The sequence below is a fragment of the Haemaphysalis longicornis genome, unplaced genomic scaffold (assembly GCF_048455015.1).
Source record: "Haemaphysalis longicornis isolate Haplotype H1 unplaced genomic scaffold, Haemaphysalis longicornis Haplotype H1 scaffold_10, whole genome shotgun sequence".
Lineage (NCBI taxonomy): Eukaryota > Metazoa > Arthropoda > Arachnida > Ixodida > Ixodidae > Haemaphysalis > Haemaphysalis longicornis.
In genome coordinates, this window is record NW_027526204.1 from 113,393,344 (window position 1) to 113,403,356 (window position 10,013).

The window sequence follows — 10,013 nt, forward strand, 5'->3', positions numbered from 1 at the left end:
TGAAAAGCATCGGCAAGATGACCCACCTTTGTGGCGTGCCAGTGCTGCCGAGCTTCTTCTCTTGCGTTTGAAGGTCACCTGCTCGTAACTCGCTGCTCCTGCCCGTAAGGAAATCTTATGTAATTGTAGGATCTTACTCGCATGTGGAGCTTGGATACCTGAGACAGGATCGCCGAGTGCTTCACCTTATCAAGGGCGCTCTGCAGGTCGAGACTCAGTATTGCTTTCTTGTCGTCAGTGCTGCCGTCGATGATTTTGTCCTTCAGCTGTATCATTCCATCTTGCGTGCCGAAGCACTGTCTGAAGCCGATGATTGTCGCCGGGTAGAGGTTGTGCCACCTGTGAAGCAGGACGTGCTTCAGTACGTTGCCCACGCAAGACGTAAGCGAGATGGACCGGAGGTTGACCGTGACGGGTGGCTTTCCCGACCTGCGAATCAGTATGGTTCTGGCTTTCATCCACTGCTTCGGCAGCGTGCCTACTCTCCAGCATTGGTTGAAGTAATTCGCCAGGTTTTCTTTGTCGAGGTTCTTCAGCGCCTTGTTCGTGACAACATTTGGGCCGGCCGCCGACGTGCAGTTGAGGTTTTGCAGAGCAGTGGGGACCTCCTCCACGTCGACGTCCCTGTCGAGTCTTTCGTTCCGTATTCCGCCTTACGGTCAATGTTGTTCAGTGGGTGTAGTTGGCCAGTATTTGTCGCTGATGCGTTTGATTACATTGTCGGTTCCGTGCCTCGAGACGTCCTGTTGGATGACCTTGGCCAGTCTGTTTCGCTGGTGTGACTGTCTTGCTTTCGTCAAGGAGATGCCGTAGCAGCTTCCATCTTTTCCCGCTATGCATCTGCCCGTCGGCTACGTTGCAGATATCATTCCACTGCTGCACACATAGCGTGCGGCAGTATTCCTCGATTGTGGGGTTTAGCTCCGCAACTTTCTTTCTTGCGTTGCGATTGAGACGCTGTTTTTCCACCGGTTCAGTATCGACTGGTTAGGTTCGACGAGGTGAGCTGGACGGCTGTGCATTCTGCTGGTTTCCACGTCCGTTTCTATTTCCTTGGGAGAGTTTCGTATGTCTTTGGTGATCTTGGTGGTCCAGGTTTTATGTCCTCGATTTCGCTCCCTTCTTCATTGTTCTTTCTTCTGATGTCTTTCAAGGCTTTCCAGTCATTCCATGTGTGTTTTCTGGTGTTGGTGCCGCTGCATTCCAGAATCACAATCTCCACGATTATGTGGTCACTGCCTAGGTCCATCCCCGTATTCCTCCACGTTATCGTAACCGGGTTGTTTTTCCTCCCGAACGTGAGATCGGGGATGGTGTCACGGACACAGAGTTCCCAATTCTCGTCGGCTGTGCCGGGTCCGTTATAAGGGTAAAGTATTGTTGTGTTGAGTCTTGAGCTAGGTTGCCACTTTTCGCTGTGCTTTTGTCGTGGCCCCCGACAGGGTCCATCGCGTTGAAGTCGCCGCACGCGATCAGCGTGTTGCAGCCCGCCGCGGTGCTGGCTATGTGGAGGAGGGCTTTGAATTTCTGATAAGTTTGGTAAGGGCGTGCTCAATCTTGATGTTGTTCAACCTGTGTTCAACGAAGGTGAGTCCCTTCGTGACCAGGGGGCAGAGGCCCCTGCCGTTAGGCGGGCCACCCTGCACTCTGTAGCCTGGGAGGAACGGTGTATCTGTAAGAATCTCGTGAAGTAGAAGCACATCCGGCTTTCGAGTGGCGTGTTCGATGTGCTGTTGAAAGACTGCCTTTTTCTTTCTGAGACCAGGGCAGTTCACTGCCACACTGTTACGCCTGTTGCGTGGGGGCCATGATTGTCCTAGCGTGAAGGAGAGCGCTTGTGTTCCTTGGTTTAGTTGCGCGATTACTGGTGCGAACGTCGAGGTACTTGCAATTGGTTGTAGGGTTCTCTCCAGGCAGGTGAGTCTGCTTATGTTCTCCATTTGGAAGGTTTCGATAACTCGTGTCATTGATCTCAACAGGTCTTCGAGCTTGGCGAATTTGAATTCGAGGTTGTGGCCACTGTCGATGCTCTTACTACCCTTACGTGGCTCCCCGGCTCATTTCCTCGATGCCGACTCCTTGTCGGTCGACTCCTGGTTAACCATGACGTCTTCGGTCGTGTTACAGTTGCTTCTTGGATTAGCGCTTTGTTGCTCGATGCTGCAGAATTTGTTCCGGATCTCCGCGATCTCCTTGGTGAGGTTGTGGATAGTGGCACGCAGAGCCGCATTTTCTTCCTTCAATGCTTCAATAATTTACGGCTCCTTCTCGAGGTCTTGTCATCCGTCTTAGCATTGACGTTGTTGTCACTTGGGGTGTTCTTGGCCATTCCTCGCGCTGCATCGACCCAGCTGATATGGTCGCGCGAAGGTCATCTTTTGCTTGTTCCATTGCGCGTGTTTCTGCTTTGAATCCGTTTGCGACTGTATTCCCTGGACTGTGGATTTCGCGAGGGAGTCCTTGATTTGCGCGCAGCTGGCGTTCGGCATTTCGACGCTCCCACTGACGCCCGCGCACTACGTAGGGAACTTTATATTTAGCCTCACACATTCTGTCTGCAGTCCGGTGCGCCCACCGCATAGCTTGCGTTTGTCGTACACGGATGGTCGTCTTTCGGGTTTGCGAGTTCGCAGCCTCTGCATATTTTGCTCAAAGGCATAGGGCACCCGTCCTAGCGGTGTCCAACTCGGCCGCACTGGTGTGACATGTCGATCCGTTTCCGGTACAGATGACACGGTATGAGTGTGACACCGTAGCGAACGAAGTTTGGTACCTTTGGTCTCTTGAAGGTTACGGTGATGGTAGTGGTGCTGCCGATTTTCTTCGCACCGACGGCAAGGGGGTTTCTGTCGTTGACAATGTTACTGTCGACTTCTTCGACGCTTACGGTGATGGCGATCCCTTGGATAATGCCATTTACGCTGTCCTGAGGTGCCGTGTGGTACACGCTGACCTCAAGTGGTTTGCCTTGTATAACGACGTCTTGAATTTTCGCGTACCGGGCAGCGTTGCTGTCCTTGGGCGTACTGAGGATCATTATAGTTTGCTGCGCGTTCGGGCAAATGGTATCCGTCGCCCTTTCCTCGCTCGTGATTTTGGCTGCGGCGAAAATGGCCGCGGCGACAGTGATAGTACCGATCTTGATTATATCGAGTCCTCTAGGTCTGATGACTATCTTGTTCTCCTCCAGTGGCATAGCTGGCATGCGCACTACCTTGATGGCCGAAGCCCTAATACAGATCTTGTTCAATTTCTATGTCTTGCTTACTTGATTTCCGGCGCCGGGAAGCTTTTCAATGAGGTCTCGCACGCGAAGTCCCGACATTCGCTCTCCCGCCACTAAGACGAGGCTTAGGGAGCACGGCGGTGATGAAAGAGTCCAGACATTCGGTGAAAAAGGCTTACCGCTGCGGTTCGATGATATCGGTCGGTGCCCCTTGAGCTCACGGACACATTGATATAAAGGAAACTTTGATTCCAGCGAATTAGCACTACGAAATCAGTCATAAAATGTGGAGCCGACGTGATCGCGGGCGTTCACTTCGGCGATCGCAGCGCCACCTGATGAAATACAGAAAAGAATCACAAAAGAAATCGCGACCGAGTTTGCACCTTATCTAACACACCCGCCCCGCGGAACTTGCTGAGGCTGCTCCTTTCATGCATGTCATCATCAAGGTAATGCGCTGTCTTTTCAGACGTGTGACGGGCAAAGCAGTTGCTTTCAATCAGCTTATTTGAGGACGCCGGTTCATGATGCGCGGGAGCTCCGTTACGTGGTGTGTTTTCATATTTCGCGGGGTTTACTGATCAATCAGAATAAACGAGTACGCAATAAGTTCGTTCATGAAAATACAGCACTTAGATTCCTTCCCTGGGTACCTACAAATGTATTCTTGACACTTCAAGGATTGAGGCACTACATCTAGAGTTAGATGTTTATAACAAATAATTAAAGTTCCTTAACTAAAAAAAACTTGCCACTACTCCACTGCACTGGAAACATTATGCACAAGGTTTTGTTTCAGTAACGCCATTGGTCTTTTTTTTTAAATCTTGGTGTATGATAGCTGAGATAACCTGTATATGGTAGACTCCCAAAAATAATTTTTCTTGCTTTCTCTATTTTTTTAAATAGGGGGTATGTTCCTTTATTTATCCCCCTCACTATGAGAGACAGATCTGGCACAGTAACTGCAGATCCAAATTGAAAATCTGTGTGGTACACATACCGTTAGCACAGGCAAATTATCGTCCACCTGTGTGGTCACGCCAGTAACAAAGGCCGTTTCCAATTGCAAACCAAGGTTTCCCGTGATGTCCTCGTATGAGATTGCTTTTCCCTTCGTTGCAATTGCGAGTTCCTTAAGAGGGCTGTCAACCGTGACCCCCAGTGCCACCGTGCTGACCGTGATCTTCGCTTTCTCGATGAGGGATTTCACATCGGCGATATAGAGAGGTCGATTTTCGTGGCCATCGGTGAACAGGACTATCACAGCCCCTTCTGGTTTCTCGCTCGAGGTGTTTAGCACCTGCGACCAGTAGAAAAAACATGCAGAATTTGGGGATCGCATACGTGGAAAATACACGTACAAAAACTAGGGTTTCCTCATATTTTCTCTTACAACGTCTTTATAAATAAAACTAGATCCTAAATGGTACTAGTCGTGCAAGCAGCCCCCGTACTTTAAAACATGACTGCAGCGCGCACCCTGCCTCTCCCACTGGGCACTAAACTATATTTCTACAGTCTATAAAATATATAACTATGAAACTGCAGTCACCGTTTCTTCCCTGGGGCCGTAAAATGTAGCTGGCTCAAAAGCAACAGGCCTTCGGCAAGAAATAATGATTCGAAATAGTCACCCTCTGTCTCTAACAGCGCAAGTGCGGCAGGAAACCTTTGAGTCAAGTGCGACGACGCGTCTATATTGATCTAGCCCGACAGAAGCGCCAAAGAAATTTGCCCATACACCGCAGCTACTCCGGATTCTATGAAAGTCAAGGTTCTTGTGGATGCAGTTTTGCTGGTTAATGCAAGTTCCTTTATTGCTGCACCTTTCCCGACCATGTTTCCATCTCCATTTTCAAACCCTTAAATTTTCTGGTCAGCAATCGTCAGGCAACAAATAATGAGGCGGAGCACCCTGCTTGCTGACTGTTGCAACCTAATTCAAGGCAATCTCCACTGACGCAGACAGAAAACGCTTACGTCATCGCGCTGCTACCCGATAGAATAAAGGCTACGCCAGGCCAACTCTGAAAAATCGTGCCCACTTCGAAGCATCAGCCTACCGCGAAGGCCGTTTGAAGACCGCATCCGATGCAGGTCCGCCCCTCAACGTGTAGGCCTGCTGCCGTGTCCAAAAACCCTTGTCGTGTGGCTGCATTCACTGCCATCAGCGGGTGACGGATTTTCGCGTCATCACTGAAGGTAACTATGGCCAGTCGTTGAGGGCTGTCTTCGATGTCGCTGATGTAGCGGGTTACGGCCTCTTTCAGGAATTTCAGCCGGCCGTCCCTCTGCATAAGTGGAAGAGAGAGAGAGGGGGAACTTTAGAACTTACAACTTAGAATAGAACTTTATTGTTGTTGTTACAGAATGCTACATCACTAGAATATAGTCAATACAGAAAGGGATCCCAGAGTAATAAACTGTAGTGGGACTCCTTTGTATGTGTGTATATATATACTTTATAAGCAAAAGGTCTCTCTTAAGGCCTTAAGTGCGCAAGTTGGCCACCGACTCTTCGCAGTTGGCGAAGCTGGCATGATGTATGGGTGGGGGCGCGGGAATATGGGCGCAAGCGCAACTTGTACGTAAGAGAGCAAGAGTGAGTGGGCAAGCCAGATAATTAACCTACGGACCAGCCTACCACACGAGTGTATCCTTCTACAAATGCTTTCGTAGCGACCAATCTCAGGAACTACTTCTTGCACAAGAGTACAATGCGGACTGTTTTCAGATCTTTCGCCCTGAGCATCAGGGTACACGGACACGTAACAGGACATTACGCGCAGGGCAAGCAGGACGTCAAGCTTCCGACGCTACGTTTACGACTAACTGCCCAAACTTATATGTTCCGCGCATTTTCCTTGCAAAGTTAGCAGTGGGAGGAAAAGTTCGTTTGGGCCCAGTATTGAGGTCAGGAGGTAGTTAATCCAATGCAGTATGCCGTTCGAATATAGGGACAAGGACGCCACTTCCGCTGCGATGTTAAACGTAAAGTAAACGTGTGGCTATACAGTGCCCAACCTCTAAATCTACCTAGAAGATACCAACCAATTTTCTTTACGAAACAAACTCGCGAAATGGAGCCAAGAGAGCAATCGCAACAAAAAATCACGGGTCTTGGAAAAAATGTTGGCTGTGCGGGCGCGCTAACGCGGAGCGTTCGTTCAGGTACCCGAGATTGTACTCCCTAAGCTACTGAGTCAGTACAGCAGAGCTCTTTTAACAGATGGATAAAAGAAGAGAACGGTTACAAGCAAAGCAGTACATCGCGATAGGTGCCCACAAAAACTGCCTGGCCACTAGGTACTGGCATGTGGCATAAACAAGGCTTAATTAAAGCTGTGCTGTGGTATTAGACTTTCATGGGCAATCCACACTGCCCAGACTTGTCTCTGAAGTACTTTCGTGAAGTTGCTGTTCAAATGTTTGCTGTGTTCCCAATACCCATTTCACAAAGCGGGTCTACTATAGCGTCTGTAGACGTTGACTTGTTGGGTGAGTTGGTGTTGTATATTGAAGCTCAACTGCGTGAGAGAAGCAACCCATGGGCGGCGCAAGTTTGGCTGCCCCTTATAAATCTTTTTGCGAATCAACTGACGTTGAAATGGCGAGTGAGTCAGCCCAAGAAACGAAGAACAAAACGCCTTCTCTTGGCACCCCTAACTGTCGCCCTACGTGTTTTATCTAGTATATAATGTAACGAGCTCTGCCCCCTCCCCCTGCTAAGTGCCGTTACTCACGATGCACTGGGCTCGCGGCATTTATGGCAAGCATGAAGGAAGCTTTTGATATGGCAAATATTAGTACATGGGAGGTTCCGGGACCCTGCAGCCCGAAAACGCCGCCTCAATGAATACCGAATAGTATAGAGTGCTCCAAAAGAGGTCCCCCGCCCCGTCCTGCTTCATTGGTAACCTCGTTATGGCGAAGTTGAAGGAGAGCTGTAATTATTCCGTTATATCCATTGTTTTGTTATATCAATTACAACAGTTTACGGCAATGTGTGGTCAGTTGTGCGCTAAACTAAACGCATGCAAATAAAAAAACCGCCTCGCGGCCCATTGTACCGCATGCGACGGAATTGAATAGCAGACAAATATTTTCCCTGCTCCCTGCGCATACCTCCTATAATATTGTCCCCTCGAAAGTGATGCTCCTTCGTTTTTGACATCGCAAGGAAAAGGCTTCCTTTTCACAGGTGGCCACTACGTTGATGCCGTTTTTACCGCCGCCATAGGCACCGAAGAAACGACGTAGAAGGCCCACTGCATCGAGTACCTGGGACCACACCTCGAACACGTGTGAATATGAGACCACGGTACCTTCACCGTCGCTTGCGTCGGTTTGTCCGGTGACATCTGGGACAATAGGTGACCGGTAAAAAGCGGAAAGTCTCATGGGTACATTGTCTGCTCCCGCAGAGTCTCACCACTTCCGCTTCGATAGCTCTCCTGGCCTCCCGTACGCAGGCGGCTTTCACGCACTCGTGTGCTTGTTGTTTATCTTTTTTCACTCAAAAAAAAAAACACCCTCATGCATCGCGCATTCGATGAATAACAACGATGAATGCTACCAGGGGCTCCTCTGAACCGTAAGCATTCTGTGACAAATAAACAACGCTAAAACACACGCGCGTGAAGGCCGCCAGTGTAGTGGCGGCCAGGCCAGATCTCGAACCGGAAGTGGTGGGAGCAGACGACGTACCCATGAGCCCTGCTTTTTACCGGTCACCTATTCCCCCCGAGATCGAACACAGTCGGCCCCTGGCGGCGGCGGGACGAACCGCTCCTAGTGTGGATGGCGCTGTCGCGTCGTGTGCTCATTCACGTTGCGCGCGGGGCGAGACGCGCGCTGCGCACGATAAAAACACGCATTTGTGCCCTTGTTTAACACTAAGCAGTGGCATAGTTAGCTCTGCTTACGGATTTTATCTAGAAGCGCAATTACCAGCGGCCGTTGCGGCATAATGCGATGTTTAGTTCCACGAAACTTCGTCGCCGTGGTCACCGCTTGAGTGTGATACGTGTTATAAACATTGTTTTGACACATTTCACTTTTTTTATTGATGAGTGCAGTCGTCTGCCGTTTCGGGAACGTCAAAGCGTGCTTTTTAAAGGTGGCATGGTGGGTATTTAAAGGATAAAAGTTTACTACACGAAAGGGGTAAGAAGAGACAAGGCCCGTGCATACCCGTCGGCATCGGCGTTGAGCGAACCATCCTCCTCGCTACAGGGAAGAGCGAGCAGGATGGCTCGCTCACCGCCGATGCCGAGGACCATAGCTGGCACGGCCGAACGTGGCGTGGCTGTGCATGGCCGTGAGGTCGACGCGGGTGTTTTAAAACAGACGCGCCGAACGAGTCTCGAACTCCGCGGAATACTTCGCGCACCGTGGCCGGAATTTTTTTAGGAAGACTAATATAGTTCGTTATAATCATTGACAGGTCAATGTTACTTCCTTACAACGAGATTTCAAATGCATTGTTCTCTATAGATATTTCAGAGGGAAATTCATGTACTTCGTTGTATGCGTTATTTCATAATGTCGCAATACGTTAAAACGATATTGTTGGTACCGCTTTGTCCGTAATATTCCTGGTGTCGTTTTCTATTTGCCGCGACTAACACTCCTCACATTCGAAGATAGAATAGATTTCAGTTCGTATTCCGCAGTCCGCGAACGAGCTACCCCCCATTTTTATCCGATTGTTGTTCTATGCCTGCGTGCTCAACCCTTGCAAGCATTGGAAAATAATGCTTACAGCCATGCTTTGCGACACATCCAAGACAAGTACAACACGCCGGCCAAGGTCCTTCTTCTGTTGCTTCTCCTGGAAGGTAACTTGAATCCGCTTCGACATATCCGGCTTGGGTAGACTGTAAAGGCGAAGGTAGAAAAATGGCCGTAATTTCTGTGTCACTCATGGATTTCTCCTCTTTAAAGAAAGTCAACAAACGTATAAATTCGCTTGATACATATTAACACTCTCGGAAGTTGAAATAATTGCAAGCAGTAGTTTGAAGGAGCTGTTGTCGGTTGTGTCTTGGCACAAAAAGATTCTGCATAAGGATCAGTGACTAAACTTGAAGCTGTTAGTGAAATCAGAGGAACACTAATGGAACGTGTTGTTTTTATTTCTAGTAGTGTGATGTTCTTGCTAGTCGGTTACACATTATTGGGTTCCCTTTGGGTTGCAGAGTTACAAGTGAGTACGAGAGATGGCATCAGACAACAGTTTAATAGGGATAGAATGCCCCTGCTCGCCCCCGCGATGCAGCTCCCGTTGGTGGCGCACACCAGTTCCAGCAGTCAGTCATTCGCTGTCAGTCGGGTTGTCGTTCGGTCGTCACTGGCAGTGGAAACACGTTGTCGTCTTTATTTGGGTAGGAGAACTGGTTTCCCTGTGACGGAGGCGATTCTGGGTCGACCTCCCGCTTTCGGGGCCTCAACGCGTCTGCCGCATTCACTGTTTTTCCCGCGCTTCCTCGGGATCGCTCTCTCCCTGCCACTGCGCCCAAGCGGGACCAGATCTCCGGGCCACAGTTTAAATGCAGAGCACTTCAGTAACTCACGATGTCACCCGCGTTGACGTCCGTAGTCGTAGTCCGCACCCCTCCCCCTACACTATATATAAAAAAAATACTATCCGGCGCCTGGTTTCGATCCCTCCACCCTGCGGGCGGAACGCAAGGTACATGGTGCTCTACCCACTGCGCCACAAGGCCGACACAGAATGGGAGGCTACGAACGCGCCTTATATCCTTGACTCATTCAAACT

The 10,013-nt window shown here is 49.7% G+C and overlaps 1 protein-coding gene across 1 annotated transcript in view; it reads right to left on the bottom strand.

The window, feature by feature from the left end:
- Positions 1–3,537: 3,537 nt before the first annotated feature.
- Positions 3,538–10,013, bottom strand: part of LOC144160035 (calcium-activated chloride channel regulator 1-like) — a 33,421-nt gene continuing 26,945 nt past the window's right edge. The window contains exons 6-9 of the mRNA XM_077691654.1: positions 8,997–9,111; positions 5,296–5,523; positions 4,233–4,532; positions 3,538–3,561 (exon numbers count right to left, since the gene is read on the bottom strand). Coding sequence (XP_077547780.1) covers positions 3,538–3,561; positions 4,233–4,532; positions 5,296–5,523; positions 8,997–9,111 — 667 coding nt within the window. The remainder of the gene's footprint in view (positions 3,562–4,232; positions 4,533–5,295; positions 5,524–8,996; positions 9,112–10,013) is intronic.